The sequence below is a fragment of the Micrasema longulum genome, unplaced genomic scaffold (genome assembly GCF_059751315.1).
Source record: "Micrasema longulum isolate JH-2025_06_02 unplaced genomic scaffold, ASM5975131v1 h1tg002129l, whole genome shotgun sequence".
NCBI lineage: Eukaryota > Metazoa > Arthropoda > Insecta > Trichoptera > Brachycentridae > Micrasema > Micrasema longulum.
In genome coordinates this window covers 46,020-73,307 of record NW_028279294.1, presented here as the reverse complement: position 1 = coordinate 73,307, position 27,288 = coordinate 46,020, and the positions used below count along the sequence as shown (strand labels likewise).

The 27,288-nt window shown below is 34.4% G+C and overlaps 2 protein-coding genes across 2 annotated transcripts; one reads left to right on the top strand and one right to left on the bottom strand.

Moving 5' to 3' along the window:
- Nucleotides 1-1,131: 1,131 nt before the first annotated feature.
- On the bottom strand, nt 1,132-16,755 carry eIF4H1 (eukaryotic translation initiation factor 4H1). The gene is made up of 6 exons (XM_088239316.1): nt 16,664-16,755; nt 16,180-16,309; nt 10,383-10,564; nt 9,456-9,601; nt 6,332-6,496; nt 1,132-3,926 (listed from the first exon to the last, which is right to left on the bottom strand). Exons 1-6 carry the CDS (start codon nt 16,699-16,701, stop codon nt 3,790-3,792), a joined length of 798 nt encoding a protein of 265 aa, XP_088095442.1. The 5' UTR covers nt 16,702-16,755; the 3' UTR covers nt 1,132-3,789.
- Nucleotides 16,756-18,036: 1,281 nt separating this feature from the next.
- Mybbp1A (MYB binding protein 1a) lies at nt 18,037-25,966 on the top strand. The gene is made up of 6 exons (XM_088239310.1): nt 18,037-18,251; nt 18,423-18,608; nt 20,307-20,489; nt 22,464-22,676; nt 22,758-23,547; nt 23,634-25,966. Exons 1-6 carry the CDS (start codon nt 18,066-18,068, stop codon nt 25,910-25,912), a joined length of 3,837 nt encoding a protein of 1,278 aa, XP_088095436.1. The 5' UTR covers nt 18,037-18,065; the 3' UTR covers nt 25,913-25,966.
- Nucleotides 25,967-27,288: the final 1,322 nt, after the last annotated feature.

The following is a 27,288-nucleotide window of genomic DNA, read 5'->3' as shown; positions in this document are numbered from 1 at the left end:
TAAGCAATAACAAAACATCAATACATGAGGTTCTGTTACCAGCATTTTACTCCATATATTTACATCAATTTTGCTACCTAATTTGAGTAAATAAAAGCTCTTCTTTAATTGGTTTGAATCTGCAAACAGAGTAAAATGATTGTCTATTCTTCTATGACAACCCGGCGAGCATGCGAATGAGAGTACAAACATCAGTATTGGTCTATGGGTAAGGTGCTAACTCTATAACATAATAATTTAACCAATATATAATAATATATTTCAATGCTTTCGATGTTTTGAGGTTAGCTTTAGGCAGTTATTATTTATAGTATCTATAATAAGTTGAAAAGCATAATATTTTTAATGATTCTAAATTAGGTTTATCAGAGTTCAAAATGAAACACCTAGACTTATTATAATTAAATTTGTAATTTGATAAATCGTCATGCGCAGGTAATCAGTCAAAGATGGAAACAATATTATTTGTTTTGTTAAATTAGTTTTGAAGATTTTGTTTTATTTTTAATTTGTCACTTTTTTATCGCAAGCAATGATAATTATAAAAATGAACATTTTATTAGTAATGTGGAAACGCAAACAAAATTAGTAAAATTTTGTGACTGTGCAATAATATAGTTTACACACTAAAATTTAATGTTCCGCAAAATAAGATTGAAAAGGTAATTCCATCTTTGCATTTGGAAAAGATTATTGAATAAGTAGATATTAAGGTTCCCCCCACCCTACTAATTGATAATTAGTCAAATGCATATAATTACATTTGTCGGTATACCATAATCTCATTTGGGACGAGTTTATTAAAACTAAAACTTTATACTTTTGTAATTTACAATATCTGATGCAGGTACTGCTGAATAGGGCAGGGTGCGAGTTGCACGGTGTAAATGAATCACAATGTGTACATATGATTCACATTGCATCTATTCTGTTCAATCGTAAAATGCAATATAATAAAATGTACCAATAACTATGTTTATTTGAATATGTATACTCTCTCGGATACAGAACATTCATCACATACTAATAAACTGTTGCAAATATTTATGTGTTTTATTTATCCATTTTGAAAACTCCGCACCGATCAAATCAAAATGAAAAATAATCTTAACTAAATAAAATAAACCAGTAAAATTTTTAAGTTTTTATTTATTTTTCACATAGATACATACGCGCAGTATCCATAATTGTATATGTATATATAAGCCATATGTAAAAATGATCTTTTTATGAAATTCTATATTATTAGATTAATAATACACAATGATAAATTACATTAAATTTAAACATTTTTTCGTCTTCTTTCTCACAACATAAATGCTATTTTTCCATAACAATGTTCTATTTTACAATTTCAATGAAACTCTTACATTATGACTGTTCTCGATAGCAAAATAAATTTGTAATCTGACACACCGTGTTTCGCTGTAGGCAATATTCAATTTTGTACATCTGAGCTTTACAATACGTAATGCGGATAACTACAGTCGCAGTACGTTTAGGAACCCGCAACAATACGAACGGACGCGCGGAATGCCGTCCCCGTATTCACACCGAGGGAGCCGAAGGGTGCCACCGGTCTGCGACGGACACTTAGCAGAATAAAGAAAACAAATGTTTAATAAATAAAATTTAGAAAATATTTAATACAGACAGTATGAATACAAAAAATAGATGTTGCCCGGAACAGATAGAGGTTTGATTACACGGGATATTTTATACACTAGACGCCATTATTACTAAACAGTGATAACCACAATGGAAACACAAATTTTACTCTTTTACCACCAGAATTTACAGCTATGTATAGAATATATATTTTTTTGTATAATTTCAGTAACGTTTTATGAACAATATAAAAATAATAACCCTAAATTCTAAGTAAAAACAATAATACAAAAATGGGAAATAAGCAGAAAGCTCGTGGGCAGTATAATATGTCTCGTATATTCAATTAAATTCATATTTGAAGCGCTAACTTTGCGGTTATTCATTACATCATTGAAATAAAAACGTTTTGTTTTTAATCGCTTATTAATTTTATTACCGACCGGGTTCTGAGCCACTACACTACGCACTCCTTTATCGAAGTCTAATTTATATTTGACTCGATAAAGGAGCGAATGGTAACACTGAAACCGATCAGTAATAAAATAAATAGTAAATTGTTGAACACGGTATTTTCATTTTAATTACATCAATTTAACCCGAAAATGTTCATTCAGTGTATTAAAAGAAAGCATTCAGACATTCAATTTCGGAATACCTACAACAATTATTGTTTTCATTCAATATATTATGCAAATTTGAAAATAATTCCTATAGCATATTAAAGTTTTGTACAAATTAATACAAAAAATTTAAATAATGCATCGAATTATTAGACAGTTAAAAAAGGACAGTACCGGCCTGTTAGTATATTTATAGATACTACAAATATATTTCATTTCAAAGTCTTTTAATAATAATCACCTATTGCGCTCTATCACACAAGACAGTTTTTGTTAATGAGAAATATCTCATTTATGATGTATTTTACATAAAAATAGGATTGTATTACAATTTACATCTATCTCAGTTATAAGACTTGTGAGCCAACTAATATTATTGTCACCTTGAAACAAACTAATGAAATAAGTTCACAAGTGCAAATTGTCAACCAACATTCATTTTAAAACATTCAAGTTTTGTTGATGAAAATTCTCGGCAAAAAATGAGTGATACAAGCCTTTATTTTCGTGCTCACACCTTTGAGAAACGTATGCCAGCAATTTTGGAGTAAAACTAAGTGCTGCGTATATAATACATTGGTACAATTTGGCCAGGTCTATCTGTAGACATAAAAAGGCCCAACACATTTCCAAAAGACCAAAAATTATATTTTTTCTAAAAATAATGTTATTTAACTAGCAGTTTACAGGGTGACAATATGAACAGTAGAGCCATTGTCATAATTTGCAGTAAATCCTTTGTAAACCAGAGTTGCTATTGTAAAATTATAAAGAATTACTTAGAAATATAGGATTTGACAAAAGGCCATCTTGCATCTTGGGACATAATGTACGAAGCGATAACACGTATCAATTTGGATATCCGAAATGAACTATCTCGATCGTATTAAGAGACTATAAAAGATTTGAATATGGATTTGTGGTATAATGATTTGATTTGTTGTAACGACACATTTTAAAATGAAACAAACCCATAACCGATACAAAAATGATATAAATAATCATTATACAGAGGTCACATCACACAGGGGGTTCCCATCCGCATTTGCATTAGGAAAACAAACATACTGACGGATCAAATTTATTTCTTTTTATTATTTTTTTTCGGTCGCGCGCGGAGTCAATCTGTCACCAATAAAAATAGGAAAATTTTGAGACAAAGACGACAATGCTTCGTTTCGCCTAATGGGACACGCTGTTATAATATGTACAATTGGCTACATCTGCATGTGAATGGAGCGCAAAGCAGAGAGAGAAAAATGATGTACGGCGTACGCTTTGTTTACAAGCGCAAAAATGTTCAATAAAACAATTTGCGCAGACATAAAAATTTGCTTCCAGCTAAAGACCCTGCACCGTTTTCAATTTTTTAACCAAACACGATTGGTTAGCGATATTTTTATTAAGGTTTTTTTACCGAATTATATATTTTTTTTGTCGAGTTTTTAACTTTTTTGGTACGTTTTAATATGCGATAATGCATATCTATTGAAATGTTGAACTTTTGAGACTAGAAGGACTCCGCGCGCTTTAGTGTTTAGTAGTTTGGTGGTTTGGTTTAGGTCTTCTTGATGACTTCCTCGCGAGGTTTGGCTCCCCCGAAGATGGCCGAGTGTTGGCTGGTCTCCGCCAGAGAGTTGATGGGGGTGGCCACAGTCCGGGGCATCAGGGTTAGCTTCGGCCGACCCGTAGTGTCTGGAAGCATCACGTATTATTAATAATGGTGGTAATCGATCGGACAATTTAGAAATAATCATAGAATAGATTAATGAACAATATTGAGCAATAAAAAAATGGCTAATAAGTTTGGCAACTTCAGCCAACTTATATATGCCGCCGTCGCCCCAGTAATATGTACTGTTGAACATGTGCGTAGGTTTTCACGGTCACTGTTATCAATATGTATATTTTTTGGGTCATCCCGCGTAAGTACTAAACATAGATAATCTTACACGGGATCACTTAAAATGATACATTTATACTGTAAAATAAAAAATATTACTGCAACATTGTATAATTTTTCTTTAGTTTCTATACACAATATTAATTGAGTTAACAATAAACAGAATATAAAAAAAATTGTAATAAAACTCTTTTATTAAAAAAAAATAACAAAAAACTAATATTAAAATAACTTAGTGTCAATTAACAGATATTACCGACACGATGGCAATATATTGTTGCACCACAACAGGCCAGAGGCCCAATCGAACGCAGTTATGCAGAAAGCAGCCAGCCATAGAAAAGTGAAACAGATAATAGCACCTTTATGAAACGAGTGAATAATCAAATCTATACAACAGTTGAATGTTTTTGACTTTGACAAATGATAAACAATGAATACATTCGTTTTTTTTAAGCTACAAACAAGTATCTAATTATGTATTTAACCAGTTTTAATGAATTTTAAAGTACCGTCAGATTTTTCTCGTGCTTGTGGTTGTTTTCTGCAAATTGAGAAATGCCGTTTTTGTGATTTGACACTATTTTCAGAAGGTGATTATTACTGTTTTTGTATGAAAAGGGTCTGGCTATTTTTAGCAGAAAATAGAATTTACCTTACTGCACCCAAAAACACCAATTTTTTTATATTTTTTATTGTGGACTACGTTCAATTACAGTGATAAATTACAGCCCAAAACACCCAGGCTTTAGGAAAATCACTTTTTTTTTCAATATGTAATGAAGGGTGAGTCCTTTAATGGCCAGTTTTATAAACAATCAATCAATCCTCCGTAAGTGCTATGGACCGTTGTTCGTAACGACAACTGGCGGCCGTGTGTTATACAGCAGTTTATACAAACTGACAGTCGCCGGTGAGTATTTTGATCAAAATTCAAATTCTAGTAGAAATTTCTATGTTTTTCCTAAGCAATTTACAAAATTATACACATAAAGTATGAAAATATATTATTGGTGGGCCAATGACATTAGGTACAGTGTTTATACCTTATACTTTGCGTCTAATAAAATTTGTCAATGTAAAAAATTAATTATTATTGTGGATAAATAGTACAGTGCCATTTTCACAATATAAACCCCAAGGGCACTTGTTAAAAGTTATATTAGGAAGTACTGAATTTGACTTTAAAACTATCTATTTTGTTATTTTTTTCTTATAAGAATTTACCGAAATAATTTAGTGCGCTTCAGTGCGTAAAGTCACCATCCAAACCGGGCGGAGACCAGTTAAAGGCTCCGCCAAGAGGAAATGCGGTTTGATTAATAGGTATTTGAATAAAATGTTTCCGTCACTCTCTCGCAGATGCTTCCTTAAATACTGTGCGTGTGGACTATCAAATATATCAAAATAAAACAAGCATTAGGGACACACCAACGATGGTTATCTATAGTGTGAAAAATAATCGTCACTCTAGTGCCATAACCCAGGGAGAAAATACGGGAATAGGTATGTTGTTTTGCGTCTAGATTACTGTAATGGAATATAAGCAAATCTCCCAAAAAACTTAACTAATAAACTTCAATCTGTTTTCAATGCAGCAGCGAGGCTTATTACGGGAGTAAAAAAATATTCTCACATCTCACATCTTCGAGATTTGCAATGGTTAAAAAGCCCAGAGATAATAAAATACAAACTTTGCTAGACAGCATTCAAATCCCTTCATGAAATGGCTTCGAGATACCTATCGGACCTTTGTATTAGGGAAAATACACGTCCAAGAAAATCTACTCTTAGGTCAGCATTTGATTCAGGAAGAGGAAAACTTTTCGAAATCCGGCGCTCCCCAAACATTAGATTCGGAGATCGTGCTTTTGCCCTTGCCGGCCTCTCTGCCTGGAACCGATTGCCTTCAAACTTACGAATCATCGGCAGTCCCAGTCAGTTCAGATCCCAACTAAAATCTCACTTCTTTAGATTATCATACCCTCAATTTTAAATCAGGAAATATAATATGTCACTTTTTCTTAGTTAGAATGTAAGTTTAAGTATACAATTGTAAAGCGCCCTTGAGGTGATTTTTTTAGAAAAATGGCGCTGTTTAAAACAGCAAAATATTATTATTATTATACGTAGAAAAGTCAGCATCTTCTTAATGTCTAAGACTACATGGATGATAATAATGCAAGTGTGTGTGTACCTGGCTGTGCGCTGGGCATGTCGTCAAAGTTCCTTCTATCAGGGCCCCCGCGTGGTCCCCCCCGCGGGCCCCCTCCTCCGCCTCCTGCTCCTCCCCCACCGTGTCCGCCCCAGTCGCCTCCGCGTCCTTCGTCCATGTCGCGGCCCCCTCTGCTGCCCCCTCGGTCTAAAAACCAAGTAAATAAACTTTTAAAAATAAACAATGTTTTGAGTTAAATATCTGGTAAAAGAAGAAGTATAAAAAATTGGAAAATTCTTTTCAGGCGTTGCCTCGTAGGTGAATTGGTTCAGCCGGATGAATCTCACTCGCATGATAAAGATTTCAGCTCTTTTACTTCACAAAAGTCACCAGATGGAAGAGTTGAGGAAATGTGGATGTTCAAACATAGGCAGAATGGTGTATGTTACACAGTGTGTAAAGTGGCCACTTAAACCAGCCAATGACAGGTCATAAGCCCTGTAAATGCCTAGACTCCCATATTCTTTTCTCAAAAATGTTTTCCCTCTCTGTTACAATAAATTTAAAAAAGTTATTTATGTTTACAATAATTAATGCTTTTAACAAGTGCAAAAAAGAATCCTACTTTTAGTAAGTAATTATGCCATGTCGCGGACTCGTGGGTCATTCGAACACCACTTTTTTCTAAAAGTGAGTTTTTAAAAATCTTTGAAAATGGCCCCAAAATTTTTAATATTTGGGTAAATCATAAAAACGCAAATATTTCTTTTTTTAAAAAACTGTATCTCTTATGTTCGTTATAATTTTTCCTGTATGACATAAATCATCCTTCTAAAGATGGATTACCAAAAATAAATACTCAGTAACTATCTTAATAATCGAAATATAATTGTGAAAATACAAGACACATTCAGCAAAAAAGTACGAGTAAAAACGGGAGTGGCCCAGGGGTCAGTAATTGGTCCCCTAGAATACCTGATATACTGAAGCGCTATGGCAAATGTCATACAACACTCACTGTGCTATCAGTTTGCAGATGATGCTGCAATTGTTGCTATTGGAGACACACAAATAGACGCGCAGCAAAAACTGCAATCGGATTTTAATCTAGTTTTAAGATGGTCGAGAGAGAAGATTTATTAATATATGCACACACTCACGAATGTTTGCATAAAAATCTACAAGACTGCAAATGCACAAAAATAGATCATATATCAAAATATAATTCAGGATACGGCACTACCCGATGTAAGGAGTACCGCTTTACCCACCGTTAAACTACTGTGAGTCTTCCTTCATTCTGACCTTTCTCTTGACGCTCAAATTGGTAGAACGAAAAGTTCATGCTTTTACCAGCTGACAGATTAAATGCACACGCAAAAGTTTGCCAGTTGATGCCGCCCCTCAATTAATAAATGCGTTTGTAGTGTCTAGAGTCGATTATTGTAATGGTATCTACGCAGGTCTACCAATGAATAAAATGACTCGCCTACAGTCTGTATTGAATGTTGCAGCGAGACTTATTTTTGGAATCTCTAAGTTCAGTCATATTACTCCACTACTTCGGGAATTACACTGGCTACGTTTACGGCAGACGGTGGAATACAAACTCTGTTGGCTTATGTATGAATCACTGCACAACTCTGCTCCAGAATATCCAAGGGAACTCTGCATTCCAGATGAACTAGCTGACAGACGTCTTACGCTTAGATCAGCTACATCAATGTCGAAGGGAAAAGTTATTATACCTCTACGCAAACAGCGCACTAAATTTGGCAAACGCACATTTGCGGTCGCAGGCCCTACGACATGGAATGCTCTCCCAGCAGAAATTCGAAACTGTGAGAGTGAAGTGATGTTTCGGAAGAAACTTAAAACCCACTTGTTCTCTAAATCATTTGAATCAATTCTTAGTGTGTGGTGACAAATTACATTATTTTTCTTAAGTTAAAATTAAATTTATATTTTTATATAATCACTTTGTAAAGCACCCTTGAGGTATTATATTACGAAAAGGTGCTATATAAGTTATCCATAATTATTATTATTATTATAAGTATTTAGGTGTAATTATAGATTCCACTTTTAATTGGGAAGAACGGGTAAAATCAGTTTGCCTGCTTAACATTTACCACTTAAAACCATACCCAGTGCTGAGACTAGTTTACTGGGGGCTTTGAGGGGAGAATTGAGGGGATGGCCATTCGATGGATGGGATAGCTGATTTGATCGCAGCAGGAGTGGTGCGGAGCGAGTCCAACAGCTCGGCATAATTATTAGCAGTTCTGTGGATGCTCACTAGGGGAGGGGAGAGTGGTGGGTGAAGTTTGCGAGTTATATTTATTTATTTTAAAAAAACAAACAGTCGACAATGATATGGTAACATTTAAAAAAAATACAGTTTAAAGACAGACGAGCAAAGTTTCTAAATAAGAATCATACATATTATTAAATTGTGTTACAACAAAAGGGTGTGTTTATGTGTATTTGTATGAGAGTAAGTGTAGATGTGTGTTTATGTGTATTAGTGTAGGAGTAAGTGTTCAGGTGTGTGTAAGTGTGAGCATCATCAAATAGTAAGTGGGATCGTATTGCAGCCAGAAATAAGGAGTCTTAATTTATTTTTAAATAAATTAAGGGACATGTAAAATATATCTATAGATGAAAAAAAAGCATTATAGTTAGAGCAAGAACGATACAGGAAAGCGGGTTGTGCATAGTTAGTGCTACAGACTGGCAGATGGAACAAATACTTATTTCTTGTCGCGCGAAAGGGGACATTGAATGGCGAATAAATTGAATTATGTTTTGTGTCTATTACTACAATACTTAATGTACTTCTTAACTAAGTATTGGAGGAGCCCTCTGGGCGTTTATAAATAAATATATTAAAAACACACATCAAACATCAACTTCGTGTTTTCCGTCAATCTCCATCTGGGGTAGGACCTCCGACCCAACAACGCTCAGCAACCTAAATCTTACAAGTATATTAGAGGTATGTGTTAAATTTCAGTTTTTCAATACCTGTTGATGTAACATGAAGTTACGGCACCATCTCCAAAGGGATTTTTAGCACAGTCTTTAGAGTTAACAATAACTATACAAAGGTCAACAATTTTCTAAATTACAAAAGTGATAATAGTAAACAGTATAATAAGCTCACCATTTCCATATCTGTCATCCCTTCCCCCTCTGCGGTCCCCGCGCCGGTCGAAGTTGCCCCCTCCGCCTCCGCCCCCGCGCCCCCCGAAGTCGTCGTACATGCCCCCGCCTGAGCGGAATCCTCCGCCCCCTCTGCCCCCTCGGTTCCTGCAACACGCAATCCATCATCATCACCTTACCCTTATTCACTTCATAATTATTCCTCTGTATGCACCCAGTGGTGCATATGGCACTGCATTTGTAAAAAAAATGAGTCAGTTCATTGTTTAAATGTTATTACGCCCCGTAAAAATTTAATTGTAAGAAAATTTCTTGAAAATGTACGAAAGAAATACTTCATAAAATGATATTAATAAAAATGAACTACTTTGAACGACGTTATTAGTTCTTCCGAATCAACCGATGATAGTGTCCTGATGGAGAGCCAAACTCATCAAAGGAAACAAATTAAAAACAACTACAGCACAACATCATTATAAACAACTACAGCACAACATCATTATACTTAGAGACGAATATTTTTCTTTAATGAAATGAACAAAGAAAATAAACAGTGCAGTCAGGAATAAAACATATTTAAGAAAGAAGTGAAAAGTTATATTTATAATTCTTTTTTGTGTAGCACTGATTAAAAACACGATTTATTAATTTTTTGAATTGCAATTTTCATGTTATCCTAAAAATATTAATAATTAAAAATAAAATATTTAAATTACTGTAAGACGTCACTCCCCATTATCTACTTCTTTTACATAATGGGAAACGTTTATGTAAATATAGTATAATTTAGCGGTAATATTGTATACTTATATTTGTTTATCTGAATAAAAATATAGTTAAAAAAAAAACTTGTGACATCACAAGCATAATGCATTTATACTGAAAAAAATTGCATAAAAAAAACTGTTTTTCAAAGAGGTGTACTAACCTGTCGTTACGTTTCCCTTCAGCGATATCAATCTTCAGCATATTTCCGTCCACCTGGAGAGTGTCGTTCATGTTAACAGCCCTCTCCAAGTCCTCCACTTCCTCAAACTCCACGTAGCAGAAGCCCTTGAATCTGTCTGTTTCCTTGTCCTTGACCAAGTGGACGTGCCGGATAGTGAATCCCTGCAAACGCCATCATAATTACTTGAGTCAGCATTATTTTACGGATTGATTAAACACCTTATGTAATACAGACTGTAAATATCGGGTAGAATAAAACAACAAATGACAAGTTAACAAATAGAAAGTGGATAGCGATAAGCTGCCAATGTGTAAAGAAAAATATGTATATTGCCCCCCTATTAACGGGTTCAAGTTCAGATAAATAAACATTTGTTTTTGTAGACAATGCGATAAGGATAGAGAAAATTTTTTACACACTTTAACATATTTCACGCCACATTCTATTTTTCAAATAATTGCCACTTTTTCGCAAATTGAAACACTTCCGCTTGTTAGTAATGTTTACAATTCAAGGGTGAGGTTTTAACTTGTATGACATCACCCACTTGTAATGTTCATTATGTATTGACCATAGAAAATCTTTTTTGACACATTGTAAAAACCCCCGAAACAAGGATGTCATTCATAAACTACAAAAGAAGTTGTAAATTGTAATGAGGTGCCGAGCCTGTGCTTAATAAGTTCACAAAGCTTGGATTTTTACACGTAATTTTAACAATATTATGTGTGATACTTTGTCAATGCTGTCAGCGAAAACACCAATTAGGTACTTAGACACTTGCATAGTATCATTACCAACGCCCAGCGGCATCGGCAATAAGTTAGTCCCCCATTTGGATTTTATTACTTAGGTTCTTATTTCGAAAATGAGGTTTTTAAACAATTGAAGAGTTGCCCAACTGTTGACAATATTTTTGTTCGGTATGTCCGAGAAGCTCGTTATAAAAGCGAATAAATGTATGGAGAAAAGCACAAACTAAAATGTCAACTAATATTTCCTCATTATATCCGAGATCTCGCTATTTCCGTGATCGTTATAACCAAGTTCGCCTGTATTTCGTGGACATTTTCACCAAGAGGTGATCTTAAAATTTGGGAAAATTCCATAGGGAGATCAGAAATAGTAAACTTTTGTTTTTCCCGGGAGCATTAACTACACTCGCCTACTTTACAAAGCACTGGATTCTTGACGTCCACGTCAGAACTACGGGACGCGGACCTGACATAGGAGGATGCAGGAGCTGGCAGCTGACAGAGATGTCTGGAGGCTTTTTGTGGACAAAATATTTTCCGACTAATAAGTAGTAATGGTGAGACATAACAGGGATTTTTTTATATTTTTTAAATACATTTTGAAAGTAATAAAAAGCATTAAAAATATTTTTTATTGCGTAATTATGAATTCTCGCAAAAACGACAATTGCATTGGCCACGCCCCTAATACGCAGTGATTCATGTTAATTTTGAACTTTATTCCTAACCTTTCAAATTTTTATAGAATATCGTCACAATTATCAATGCCAGACATGTCGCGTTTTTCTAGTGACATTTTTTATACTTTCTTTTTTAGAGTTAAGTATGAAAAAAATTCTCCACAATATTTATATTGATTTTGAAAATACAATGAATTATTCTAAATTCATTTCATATATTTTTATCAGTATTCGTAGTATGTGATATTTCCTTACTGTACAATTTGATGCTTTAGTGTAGGACTGAGGTAGCCTCTTTCCAGGCCACTTACTTACACTTACTCACACAATCACTACTACTAGTAGTAGTAGTAAGTAAGTAGTAGTACCATCACGCCATTTCCCCGTAGGGGTAGGCAGAGAGAATGGACCGCCACACACGTCTATCCTGGCATACACTCCTAGCCTCTTCCACATTCATACATCTTGTCATACATGCCCTTCGGTTCTGTCTGCTTTTGACATGACCAGACTTAAGATTTTGGTTTATCTGATCATGCCACGTCTTCCTTGGTCGTCCTCGTCTAACGTTGCCGTTCATTTTTGCCATATATACTTGTTTTACCATTCTCTCGTCGTCCATTCGTTCTACGTGACCAAACCATCTCAGAGACCCTTTCTTAATCTTATCAATTACACTTGTTTCAGATTTACACTCTCGCCTGATTTCATCATTCGTAACCCTGTCATACATTGATTTCCCACACATTCGTCTAAGAGATCGCATTTCAACCGCGTTCACTCGGCTTTCATCCTTCCTCTGCCAGTTCCATGTTTCACTTCCATACATAAGTGTTGGGACTAAAACTCCGTTGTGCACTGCCAGTTTAGCTTCGATTGACATCTTAACATAAATATATCCAATTATGCAATATATAAGCAGGCAGAGATTAGTCTTCGATAACTGTCTATCATAACTTTCATTGCCAATGGGTAGTTAGTAACTAATGATCAGACAGTGAGATTACTTAATTCTTTCAAACATAAATACTTACCATTTACGTACAATGAGATTAATGTGAACATATTTACACGTCCTTCCTAAGGTTTCACTGATACTTTAAATATTCTATATTCATAAATATCATCAATGAACAGAGTAATACTGGGCTATCATCATAAATTGCACCACAACAGGCCAGGAAGCCCAATTACAGTCGTAAATTACATCACGGAACACCCAGGCTTCAAAAAATCACATTTTAATTTTTGTGTTTTCACCGGGAATCAAACTCAGAACCTTCCGTGTGTGAATTGAGCGACTTGACCACTACACCACGGAGGCCGCCAAATTTGTTATCAAATATGACAAACAGTTCATTTTAATGCCACAAAATGGGAGAAAAGTTACTCTCCTGTTACGACTTCAGAATACATGCGTAAGGTATATTTTTGGTCTTAGGAAATATGACCACATTTCCGATTATCGTAGGAAACTGAAATGGCTCAAAATTAGACAGCGGAGAGAATATCACTCCCTCTCACTTCTGTTTAATGTAATTCATAGTCCTATTGCTCCTATATACCTCAGTGAAAAATTCAACGCTTATCAGTTAGTGGTTTACCTCTTCTTTCTAATACTCAAAGCACTCTCTTAATACCCATCCACAATTCCTCTTTCTTCTCTAACTCATATAGTGTCCATGCAGCTAGACTGGAATCATCTCCAATCCACCATCAAAGATTTTACTACAGTATCTGTTTAAATCACGTCTGAAGGACACATCTTTCTCTTCCTTAATCTCTCCTTCTTTCCTCCTTTTTCCATTGCCATTGAGTAATAGTATTGATTTAAGGTAATTTATATACAAATACAGTAGTTTCAATTTTTATATATATTTTTTGGTTTTTTTTCTATTTTGTTTTGTAACTTAAATTATAACAATAAAAATTTTATTTTACTAGTTGGTTGGAAGAAATTGCCATTTGGCAATAAGCCCGCCAATGAACAATAAGCATGAAAAGTTAAATAAATAAATAATATTGAGATTTATGATATTGGCCCCTTTTTGACACCAGCCACAGGTCTAATGTTTTAAGTGGATTGTTTGATACTTTGGATGTTCGTAGAATGTTATTTGTCAAAATTTTAAATTTTGTAAAATACAATAAATTTAATTAAAATGCAATTAAATGTGATATTAAAAAAAAAAATTGTGTCTCTTATAAATTCTTTGACTAGCGGACTTATCCAGTGACCTCCGGATTTAATTGTTTAATTTTGTAGATACTTGTTCAATATAAACTGATAAAATAAATTAATAGTGCCCTGCCATTGAGATTAATCATATGGGTAAAAATAAAACAGATAAATATTACATAAAAATCTATCACATTATGAAATTAAGGTAAACTTATCAGGGGCGCGCAGGGAAACAATTAATACCATTACTACTGTGTATAATTTATATAATGGCATTTTTGGGAAAATCACCTCAAGGGCACTGTACGATAAATATCCCAAAATGTCTTGCAGCTACATAGCACATGTACGCTTGGGATTCTAGTTCTTCGTTTACAAAAAATATTTAATTTAACAACAGGCAGGAGCTAGATTACATCATTACAGCAGCTACAGAGCGCATGGGCGGTATGAAACCTAGTCCCTATTTACATTATTTAAAAATTGAATTTTGGTTTTTCTAATTAATTTTTTCAAAATCGTTTATGGTAGACATAGAAAAATCGGTGCGGTTTTATACAAATATTGAATAACACTTAGAAATATTAATGATTATTATTGAATATGTATGTTCATATGGAAATCAATAAATTATAATAAAAAATAACTGAAACATTTTTTGTGGCGTTATTAGATTTTATTAAAATTCAGTTAAACAAAAAAAAAAGCTTAAATAAAAAGGTATTATCTTGTTAAAAAGATTATTTTTTCAAAGAAAAAGAATTGTTCAGAAAACAATTTTAAAAAATTAATATATTCGATTTTATTTTTTTGTTTAAATGTATTGATTAAATTCTACATTTCATTTTCAGTGTCTTCTCCATCACAAAATAATTATTATAATATGTTCACAGGTGCAGGGAGGCATCAAAATTTGATGAAAAAGTCTCAAGTCGTACGAAAAATAATGTATCAGGCTACAAAGATCGCTTCCGCACCTAGTAAGAATCTCAGTCAGCGCGTCAAGCAGATCACGAATTTTGTACAGCACTGGAATCAAATAATTGGTTCCTATGTTCTTCCCTTGTGTTTGATGCAAGCAGCCAGTAGCGCCAGTACGTGAGCCATTATGGAGGAACTTATGGATGATAGAAGAATAAACGATAACGAGAGTGAACGTTAGTTGAGAATGACAACTTTGTTATACGGCAAATAGCTCAGGCTTTGTCTTAGTTATTTTAAAATATCCAAACTTTTTCCAATTATTTGTCTGAGTCCGGGCGGATAAAAAATATGTTCATGGCAAGTCCACAACGTGGCGTAACGGTTAGGGCATTCGCCTGCGATGCTCGAGGTCCCAGGTTCGATCCACGACAAGGTTGAGGCTTGCGGCTGAAGCGTAAGACTGATCATTTAGTGAGCGGATTCAGTGCATAGGGGAATGAGGAAATTCAGCCCTATGGGAAATTGGATACAAAATATGTTTTTTTGCGCGAGGTAAAAACTAGAGCATTAAAATGTACGGTAAAATTTCTTTAAAATGTACAAAATTTTTTTATATATTTTAATAAAATCGCACTACTTTGAATGACGTCACTGGTTCATATAAACCATCAAATGATATGAGAGCATTGAAGGATATCCAGTTTGGTCACCGTAAACGAACCAATCGGAAGAACTGTCATAGAACAACCTCTGACATTGCACGCGGAGTTATTTTTAGAAATACAAAACTTTAAAAATCATAGCGCTGATAATACGACATATAAAAATAAAATAATAAAAAATTTGGCTTAGTTTAATATTCTATTGACAAATAAAAAAAAGACACTGAACTTCCTCATTATGACAGTGATTTAATAAACCTTAAATGCAATTTAAAAATAAATACGTCTCATTACTATGGGCAGTATTGGAATTGAGAGGTTAATAACAGAGAAGTGTGGAATGAAAACATTGCCGTATAGATTAACCAAAGCCGTATAGATAATAAGTATTAACCACAAGACAATAAATAAATCGTGAATCCGAGGGTAACAATGTTCTTGAGACTGGGTGTTGATAAACACCGCTAAATAACCTCGCTATTATTAATAGGTCTAACAATATAGACTTCCACCACTAGGTTAGAATACTCACTCTCAGTGTAGAGGAGATAAAAACAATGGATATTAACTCACGTCGAATATGCGGTGAACATCTCCTTGTACGACTCCATCGGGTAGGTTTCCTACGTACGCCTTGTACGGGGGCTCTGTGGGTAAGGGCTTTCCACCGACACGACGGCCGCCGCCGCCTCCACCGAAATCCCTGCAACAAGAAACCCCGCATTAACCTCAGGAACCGGCGACCGCTCGCCGACTGCGAAGTATCACTCGAAACGATATCAATACGATGCACAGAGCGTCGTCGACCCGCGACAGCCGAAATCACTTCGTTCGTGGCGAACAGCAGCCCCCGGAATCGGTGATAACATGTGGAGTCAGCCAGACATTCGCGCAGAACAGACATTTGGCAAGCGTAGAAATATTCGCAGAAATGGAGCGAAACAGAGCGTGGAAAGCGGCTAATAACGAGACAAAACGTCAACCCTATAAAAATAGGTTAGCAGCGACGTAAACAGCGATATAAAATAGTATAAATAACTGGAAAATATTCCCTCACCTCGGATCGCGCTCGCCATAATTATTACGACCGGCCATGTTTGGATGCGCGGAAATGCGCTTGCGCGCGCATCAACTCGATACCCTTCAAAGTTTCGCCCAAAGTTAGAAAAAATATTTTATAAGTACTTACTTGTTTTTTTCCCAATCACTAAATTTCTCCAAGCTTTCAAACTCATTGGGAATATTATTTATTTCGTTTTATGTTTCATAATATTTATAATTTGTTTCAATTAATTTCAATAATAAAGCAAAAATTCAATTTTCAATATTTCAATAAAACTTTCTGATGTATCTGTTTTCGAAAAGTTGTGTTGTTGACCAAACCATACTTCTGTAACTTTTGCTCTATATTAGAAAATTTACTAAAGTGGTTAAAATAATGGGTTTTTTATTTTACTAGTTAAAAATAAACACTACCGTATACAGTATTCCACGAGAGATTGCAATTTTATATTCTAGAGATGTAATGTTCTTATGCTTTTCTGTCACAAAATTATAAACTTTTGATGCGACCAAGGAGTCTTAAAAAAAGACTAAAAAAGAAACATTACCAACCACATAATAGTCAAACGCCGTACCTAACAACCCTTTCACTGTGACTTGATTCTCAATAACCTTGCGGTGCTACATGCATGAATACGGAATCAACCTATCGGTGACTTGTATGAAGGGCATCGGAGTAAAGTAATTTTTCAAAATAATGATAGTAATAATCTCGATTGGTGTTATTAAATTTATAAATAATACCGTGGTGGAAATAGCTTTTTGTAACGTAATTTTATTCGAGTAAACACAGCTTTTGCTACCATTTGTGTTTGCAATATGATCATGAGAAAGAATGTTAATATCCGTCATAGCCTTCTATTTAGACCTTTTATGAATAGATTTCTATACATTTATTATTTTTGTATTTGGCCTACTAAAATATTTTGATTATGTCTTATCGCTTATGCACTTGGATATTTTTGGATTTTATAATTCATTATCTACTATTATATTATGATAGTCTTTTAATATTTTTATTATCTTTATTCTGTTTCCAAATGGATTTAATTTTATTTATTTCACGTTATTTTTTTCTATACTGTTATAGTAAATTTAAGCATAGCAAGAAGCAGCCACTACCACGATGATAATTACACAAATAAAACTCTGTCTCTAAATGAGAAACAATAAAAAGCTCTGTAATTTACTATTTTCAAGTAATATCAAAATGGTTCAAATTAGTAACAAAATTAAAATATTTTTTACATGGGCCATTTTTAAGTAAATACTTTTTTAAACTTTGATAGCAACACTTGTTGCCGAATTTCTTGCCACACTGAACGAATGTCGAACCCAAATCTGTGGTCGAACCACGAATGACAGTTTAAAGTGAAGTTTTGTGTCAGTTTTCAAACATGGCTTTTGAGAATGGTGCGGCTTCTGAAGAAGAAGTTGAAGTGAAAAAAATAAATAAAAAGCACTCTATTAAAGCCACAGTTTTAGATTCCTTTACGTTATTGGCTAACAATTCAGAATCCACGAGGATAAATGGGGGTGTGCGTTTACTGGGATATTTATTCACGAGCAACGAAAGCGAAGAGGTTAGTTTTACCATGTGTTTAATTTATAAACTTCGTTAAATTCGTTTTTTTCACACGAAGTACTGTCAATTACACCATGCTGTAATGTGCGAGAGATATTCCAGTTTCCTATAATATTTTGAACCACTTTGACGTTAGTTTTATTATATTGTGTCTATTTTTTTGTTTTAGTCGGAAAAGGAAGCGGCGTATGCGTTGAACCGGCTCATTAAGGGTGTAGCGACAAATCGGCCCAATGCAAGGCAAGGGTTCTTCACAACGTTGACTGTGTACCTTGCCAACCAGACGGATATTACTCTCGATTCTCTGATCAAAGTTCTTAACAAAGAGCTTCAGGTCGGAGGTCAATCCAAAAGTGTAAGGATAATGTTAATTTTCGTTTGCCTTATATTACGACAGAGATGGAGAACATTTTTGAGAAGAGAATAACCTCTTATTACAGCAACAAACCATCACGCCGTTTCTCCGTAGGGGTATGCAGAGAGGATAGAACGCCATATCACTCTATCTTTGCATACAGACCTCGCTTCCTCTACCTTCATACATCTTCTCATGCATGCACGCCGATTATTCCTACTTTTGACATGTTCATCTTCAAGTATTTGATGGACTTGATCGTGCCATGTTTTTCTCGGTCTTCCTCGTTTTCTGCATCCATCAACATTCACATCGTAGATCCCTTTAGCCGTTCTTTCGCTGTCCATTCGCTCTACATGTCCAAACCAACGCAGCCCCCCTTTCTTGATTCTGTCGATAATGCATGCCTCAGCCTCCATTGTGAACTGCTAGTTTAGCCTCCTGCGATAAACATTTGTTTGCCTAAGTAGATTTCAGTGCACCATTCACCCTGTTCCCGGCACTGGCCCTGCTTTTAATATCTTTCTTGTTCTTTCCATCCCTAGTAAACATACTTCCCAGTTACACAAATTCTTCTACCTGATTCAGAATATCTCCGTTCACACTGATCTCTTATCCCATTTTAAATTATTAAATAATACAATAGATATCTCTGAACTGTTGAGTTTTATAAATTTTCATGTCACCTTCTTAATTTCATAAAATTCTAAATCTCACAACTCGTCATATTATGTTGTATAATATGAGCTTTCTCTATAAAATTGTTTATAACGTAATTATAGCCCTCAAATAGTTGAAAACATTTCATATCGACTCCCTGTCTGTAGAACACGTCATTCTGTACTCTTCGCCATTCTGCGCTCGCAGACTAATTACATGAAAAATAACACCCTTAAAAGAATGCAGACTACCTATAATGATAGTTTTAATGACATTGACATCTTCTTCTTCAGCCTTATTCTCTCCTCTGCTGGATGGCGCCTCTTCCAAACATCTCCGTTCCTTCCTATCACCTGCTATTATTAGAGCGCTAACCGAAACCGTCCATTACACGTTTGTTGTTAAACTAAAACCAAACCAAAAATTTGAACGCTTTTGTTCTATGCAATAGAGCTTAGGGGCTTATCTAGAGAATTATTACTCCGAGGTTAATACTGGAGTTTTATCAGGTCTGTTAGACATTTCAAATCTATCTTCTGCTTAACTTTTACATATACCTACTACCTGTATCTAATGAATTTTTGGTTGTGAAATTTTAGTTATAAATATAAAAATGTTCATGGAAGCAGACAGGAGAGTAGGGACAGCACTATATCATGTCTTCTCCCTTTTATATACTTTTTATTTAATTTATCTTTCAGTATTCTTTTCACTTTTTCCTCTCTCCTTCTGTATTCATAATAAATATAAATATGAAATCTGTAATTGGTCTTCTTTTAATTATATGAATATTAAAAATACTATATGAATTCCAAAATAAATAAATAAATAATTCTTATAATTAACCTCACCATTTTTTACCTGTATGCAGCCTCTTGCAAATCAATATTCATGCTATTTTGTTGATTTTCATCTAGTATTTTCATTTGTTTTTTTATTTATTATATATTTTTAATTGTATTTTTATATTTGTAAATTGTTTATAACCTCTGTGTATTTAGAAGCCCTTTGGGCATTAATGAATAAATAATAATCCAGGAGACGGGAGAATTATGCACCGGGCACGTCCTGGCGTGTGGAGCCGCCCTACGTTCGGGGCTATTCCTGCGCTCCTCAGAAGAGGAGCAGGTCCTGCTGCTGACCACTCTGTTCTCCGCTGCCGCTCGGAAGGCCTACCTCGGCCTCGTTGCCTACTCGTTCATCGTGGACTTCATTAACACGGTGAGTGTTCATTAACTTAATGCATGGACTCGAAACTGCAGCATGCTAGGTTGAGGTTTTGAAACGGGTTGTGGTCCCGTGGCTAGTTTGCGGACTCACGGATCAGAGGTCCGAGGTTCGAACCCCACTCTACCCCAACTTGATTACCATTTTCTAATAGTGAGTTATTTACAATTCATTGAAAATGGCCGCCAAAATTGAAATATTTGGGTAGATTATAAGAACGCTAATATTTCTTCATTTTTTTTTTTTAAATATCGACTATTAATAACATGAAATGAGTGGGAGAGCAATTTTTTCAACTTCACAAATGGTATGTTCCAGAGTATTGTACATGCCATGTTATCTGAATATTAATAAAAGTAAGAAAATCCCATGAAGAATCCAAAGTATGATTGCTTTTCAAGAGTATTCTAGGGGTTTAGGATTGTTTAGACTAATGATTTTGAGTGTTTGGCGTTAGATAAACGGAAATGATTGAATAACTTTAAAAGTATTGCATATTTGACATTTAAGATTATACAGAGAGGAAGGGAATTTCACAGAGAATCATAAAGAAATTGGCTTGCTCACAGTAAAGCAACAAATTAAATATAATGCGGCAATTTTTATACATAAAATAATTAAGGGGATGATTAAAATAAAAACAATAATAAAATTTAACCAACAATGTCATACATATGAAACAAGGGGTAAACAAAGGATAAGATTACCAATGAGGAAAAAACAGAATCTCAAAACTCGTTGTACAAGGGATTGAAGCTGTACAATGAGTTACCTGAAGAAAAAATTGAAATATTTCAAATTAATTTGAAAAAATATGTAATTGAGAAATTTTTATATAAAAATTGTAATATTATTAAAAGTTTATATTAGTTCTTAAAATGTTATGAACTAACTTAATAAAGCATAAATATTATTTTTTTAAAAAGCATTTTTTTAAATTGGCATTTAGGATACTTCGAAATAAAATCGAATAGAAAACATAATGCCCGTAGAAAATACATTATATAACATGTTATTACCGTTGTTCTGCTCCGGGAATATCGAAGGGAACTATGCATTCCAGATGAACTAGCTGATAGGCGTCTTACGCTTAGATCATCTACGTCTACGGCGAGAGAAAAAGTTATACCTCTTCGCAAACAGCGCACTAAATTCAGTGAATGCGCATTTCAGTCGCAAGCCCTATGGCATAGAATGCTCTCCCAGCAGAGCTGCGAGAGTGAAGTGATGTTTTGGAAAAAACTTATAACCCACTTGTTTTCTAAATCATTTTAATAAATCCGTAGCATATGATAACAAAATAAATTGTTTTAATTAATTTACAAATTTAAAAGCTTTTATTAAATTTATTTATCTATAGAATCACTATGTAAAGCGCCCTTGAGGTATTATATTACGAAAATGGCGCTATATAAGTTATCCATAATAATATGTACTTATTTATTTATATTTAAATTCACATTACTCTTTTTTGGAAAGGTAATGTGAATTTAAATATAAATAAATATATGAATTGATTGTATTTTAAGTGTATTCAAATTGTAATAAAAAAATAAAAAAGTATTTTATATTTTATCAGTCTTATTGAAAAAAAAAAATTGTGGCCATTTTCAACGAGTTGTAATTAACTCACTATTAAAAAATGGTAATGATGTCGTGGTAATCCGTAGGTCCGCGTCAAAAACCTAAAATACAATACTTTTTTAACATCCAGACAAACAACTAATTTCTTTAACAAACGTGGTTTGTCATCGGGCGCTTAGATATTAGCGTTATTAATATCAAATAATGTAAAATTAGACTTACATTGTATTATTTATGTATACCTATTTATAAATAAAGTTAGACAATAAAAGAATTGTATTTTGCAACTAAAATATAATTTTATTTCTGTTGAAAAATTATTTTATGAATCAACATGAATAAATGATCCTATTTCTTGTGCTTAATTATTTGTATGAATTTCAGAATTCTGAAGAAGATGTGTCTCAAAAGCTATGGCCTCACCTGAAGGAGAACTTGTCTAAACCCCTGGCTGAGCATTCCCTGGATTCACTCTACTGTCTGCTGTCGGTTGCCAGCAGGTTCCCCTCCCTTGCCAAAAAAGTCGTTAAAAAGAAGATGGGTCTTCCAGCGCTCTTATCCCCCGAGACAGTCAGCGTTATTTGCGATAAGCTAATGGTGAGATCAGTTAAATAATGATTATTTTAGATGATCTCTTTTATCTCACGGCACAGGTTTAATTTTTTATTTTATTTCTAGAATGCTCCAGATTTCCCCTCTGTTGAACATCCAATCTACGAGACCTTCGGTACAGAATTATCCAAATCGGAGCAACTAGTACTGTTTTGGACAAACGGACTGGAAACCAAACTCAGTCTTCGTAATCAAAATCGATCCATCATCGCTCTCACCATTCTTGATTCAGTATTGAAAAACGTCTCCGAACATTCAAATGAAATCCCCCACTTATTCAGTGAAAAATTTATACCTAACATCCTAGAATGGTTCAAAGGATTTAAAACTGTGGGACATGGCGGCAGACTGAAAAAGTACCGCGGCAAACAACAGAGATATGAAGAAGAAGATGAAGAAAATGATGGTAGAAGGGTTATATTGAAAGCAAAAGATGTCTTCGATTCTCTCGTTGAAACTGTAAAAAAAGAATCCACAGACAAAGGGGTGGCTTTAGAAGTGTTAAAAAAACTTCTTTTCTCTCCTGGGGATATCATGTTTGGAGAAATTACCAATTCTAAAGTAATAAAATCACTGACGGAAGAGATGAACGCAGAAGGAGTCAAAGAGTTGGCCGATATTTTAATGAAGGTTATCGCTAATGAGAGTAAGAAAGTTCAAGTAAATAGAGCTGAGAGGCCTTGGACTAATACAGAAAGATTGCGAGCAGCCGAAATGCTTACACATTTAGTGAACCACAAGGCTACAGCAGATAACATCAAGTGGAGAATCAAGAAGATGCAGTTCCTACTCAAAGTAAGCCTGTTTAAGACATCTGGATATGCTGAATCGGCCAGTGTGAGCTCAGAACTTGCGGGTGAATATGATTTTCTAATGTTTCACGCATATTTTATGTTTTCAAAAATTCAATGTTTTATTTCTTACGCTAATATTTTTTTGCAGCTGCCGTAAAAAAATGCTTCTTCCGGTGTCTGAGCTTTACTCTCCCCAAACTGGAAACCCTTTTGAAGGTGCTCACATCACTTGTTGACTACACAGACGAATGCCTGTCGGATGACGCTAACTTCAAAAGACTTACAAAACCCATATCTCCGAAAACCTTAGAGAGTTGGAAATCTATGAGGAAATTTACTAAGAAATTGGTGGCCTCAGCCAGCTCTGACGGATCTAAAGCGAATACAGTTTTCCAGATTTTATCTCTTCACAGTGGACTTTTCTTATTTGCGGATGTCATGAGCGAAGATATGGCGTCAAGTTCTCTGTCGGAAGTTCAGAGTTGTTACGATCATTACATTAAGGATCGTAAAGGAGGGAAGAAGAAAATAGCGGAAACTGTAGAAGGAGAAATCGTCGATGAAGAACCAGAATGGATTGAAGTTTTGGTTGATGTATTTTTAAACTTTTTGTCTAGAGACTCTTTCCTTCTCAGGAGTGTAGTTCAATGTGTGTTCCGACTTCTGTGTGAATATCTTACACCTTCTGCAATTGGACAAATAGTTTCAGTACTCGACCCGGATTGTGACGTCAACCCATTATCTCATCACGGTGAAGAGTCTGATGAAGATGATGATAAAAGCGGTTCTGAGGAAGGTGAAAATGAAGATGAGGACAAAGAAAGTAACGATGAGGACGATGATGAGTCCTCCGGTAATGAAGATGTGGATGATAACACCACAGTTACGGATCAACTGAGAATGGCAGTACAAAAAGCTCTCGGATCCGCAGCTCCCGAAACCGATACAGAAAGTATAGATGCGGACAACATAGGAGAAGAGGAAGGCAAGAAACTAGATGAGGCCCTCGCAAATGCCTTCAAGATGTTGAAAGAGTCTAAAGGCAAAAAGACGAAGAAGGACAAAAAACAAGATAAAGTCTTAATGGACTTTAGAATACGAGTTTTAGATCTAATTGATATATACTTAGAAAAGGAGCCTTCCATGGAGCTGTGTCTCGGCATGCTTTCTCCGCTGTCCAGGTGTTTAGAGTTCAGTATCAAAGATTCTGACCAGCAACCTCTAGAAATCAAAGTGAGAAAATGTCTGAAGTGCCTCACATCCGCGAAATCGTTTTCTTCAGTCGAAGGAGTCACCACAGCATTGTTGGCAGAGTATCTTCAAGCTGTTACCAACAGAGGCAATCGAACTCAGTTTGTTTTCCAAGCGTTGGGAGATGTGGTTTCCAAGTGTAGCACCTTCATTGTGAGATGTTCGCAAAAGATCAAACCGACGGAAACTCCGAGCAAGAAAAAGAAAAAATATAAACCATGTCCTGTAGTAGAAATATACAAAGAGTCCCTGACCACATTCTTCACTAAGAGAGATTGCTTGCTTCCGGTTATATTATTCCATGATGTTCTTCAGCTCACGTGGGAAGGAAATTGGCAAATCTTGCCTGTTATCGTTGATCATTCATTTGGACTCGGGGTGAGGCAATTTAGGAAAAATGAAGGCTTAGAAATGATAAACATTTTTTATAAGAATCTTAAACGTAGCTTAAGAACTGAAAGTGCGCAAGAAATTTCATCTAAATTAAAACCCTTAGAGGAGAAACTATCTGAGACAGTTATATCACATTTAAAAAATAATACAGAATTAAATGAAAGGTTTTTCGCTATACTCATGAAATTATTTGTGACAATTAAAAATTGTCACTCCTCGGTGAAGGAGTCCATAGACAACATGTCCTGGACTGAGCTGAAACCTGTCGTACAACAGTGTAGGCAATGTCTCAAGTTAAAGAACACCCAAGAATATTTCAAGTTTTGTAACCTGTTCGGCTTAGATAAAATTAAAAATAAACCGGTAGAGATTCCACTCAAAGGAAAAGAAAAGGAATCTACGGATTCTGGACACGACAGTAACACCGATGGTGAAGAAAATAAACCCGAAACTAAAAAGGATAAGAAATTAAAAAAGAAGCAAAAATTAAATGGCCACGAAAATGGATTGAGCTCAGACGAGGAAAGCGAAAAGAAACACAAAAAGTCAATGAAAAGGGTGAAGAAAGAAATATCCAAGAAGGAAGCCAAACAACTGAGGGCGCAGGCATCTTCAGAGGGTCTTCAAGTCGGTTCTTTTAGTAATTTACTCTCGACTAATATTGATGTTGATGACATCGGAGAACTTACTCCCGATAGTGATGATAACAAATCAAAAAAGAGAAAACAACCCGAGGATGTAGAAGTTAAAAAGAAAACTAAAAAAAATAAAAATGATTTATGAATTGAACATCTGTAATGTTGCAGTAATTTTTTTAAAAATAAACAATAAATTTATTTCGAGTGTTTTATTTTTCGATTATTAATAAATCTATTTTCATTTTAATATATTTTGTGTATGTGGATAAACACAAATAAAACTTATCTGCTTAACCATGTAAATATATAGAGTCTCATTTTCAAAAACCCTTTATCATTTTGTGTTTTTCATGTTATAATGTACGAGTGACACATAAATTTTATGAAATGTAAGGTTTTTTTAAAAAAACAATGTAAATTATTATTTAGTATTTTTTTAAAATTTTATTCAGAAAACATACTGTCATACATAATAAGTATTAATTTTTAACATAAAAAGACCAATTAAGACCATAAATTATGCAAAAGATATAAACATTAAATGTGACAAAAAATAAATAAGAAATTCAAATGAGAAAAGAATAATTGTTAACATTTGTGCTTTCCATGGAGGTTATCGTTGGTAATAAATTAAAATACCGAATGCACGCTCCGAGCCATCCATGCACACACACATGAACGCACTATTTCACTGAGTCTATTTTTTAGTAGCGGAAGTGTTATTTATGGACAAAATTATTTTTTTAATAATTAAAGAATAAAAAACCTAGGAAATGGTTTTTAAACATATATAATTTTATAACTTACTATTTTAATACTAAATTTGTTGTAACATAGAGGAAAAACATTTTGAGAAAGGTATGGAAGTCTAGGCATTTACCTGTCGGTTGGTTTAAGTGACCACTTTACACACTGTAACATTCGCCATTCTGCCTATGTTGAAACATCCACATTTTCTCAACTCTTCCATCTTTTGACTTTTGTGAAGTAAAAGAGCTGAAACCTCTATTATGTGGGTGAGATTCATCCGGCTGAACCAATTCACCTGCTAGGCAATGCCTGAAAACAATTTTCCAATGTTTATACTTCTTATACCAGTTAGTTAATTCAACAATGTTTTACGTATTTCCAAATGTTTGCAGACAGGCGGGATTTCCTCCCTAGGGAGTTATTTAGAACGAAATTTTTTGAAAAAAATTAATTGTTTTAAATAACTCCTTAGGGAGGAAATCCAGCCTGTCTGCATACATTTGTATATACTAAAAACATTGTTGAATTAACAATTTTAAAACATGTATTTTTGAATTCTTACAATTTGCTTGAATTTTTTTTTATAAAACTTACAATAAAAAATAACATGAGGCAATTAGGTTTTCAAGTTATTTTACCAGGGGTGGTATTCTGAACCGCTTTCGTGGGCCTCTACCACGTTAAAATCATTTTGGTATCTCGTTGAAATCTTGTAATAGAGGTATCGTTAAAGCACGCATGCGCACAGCATACAAATAAACCTAACCCATA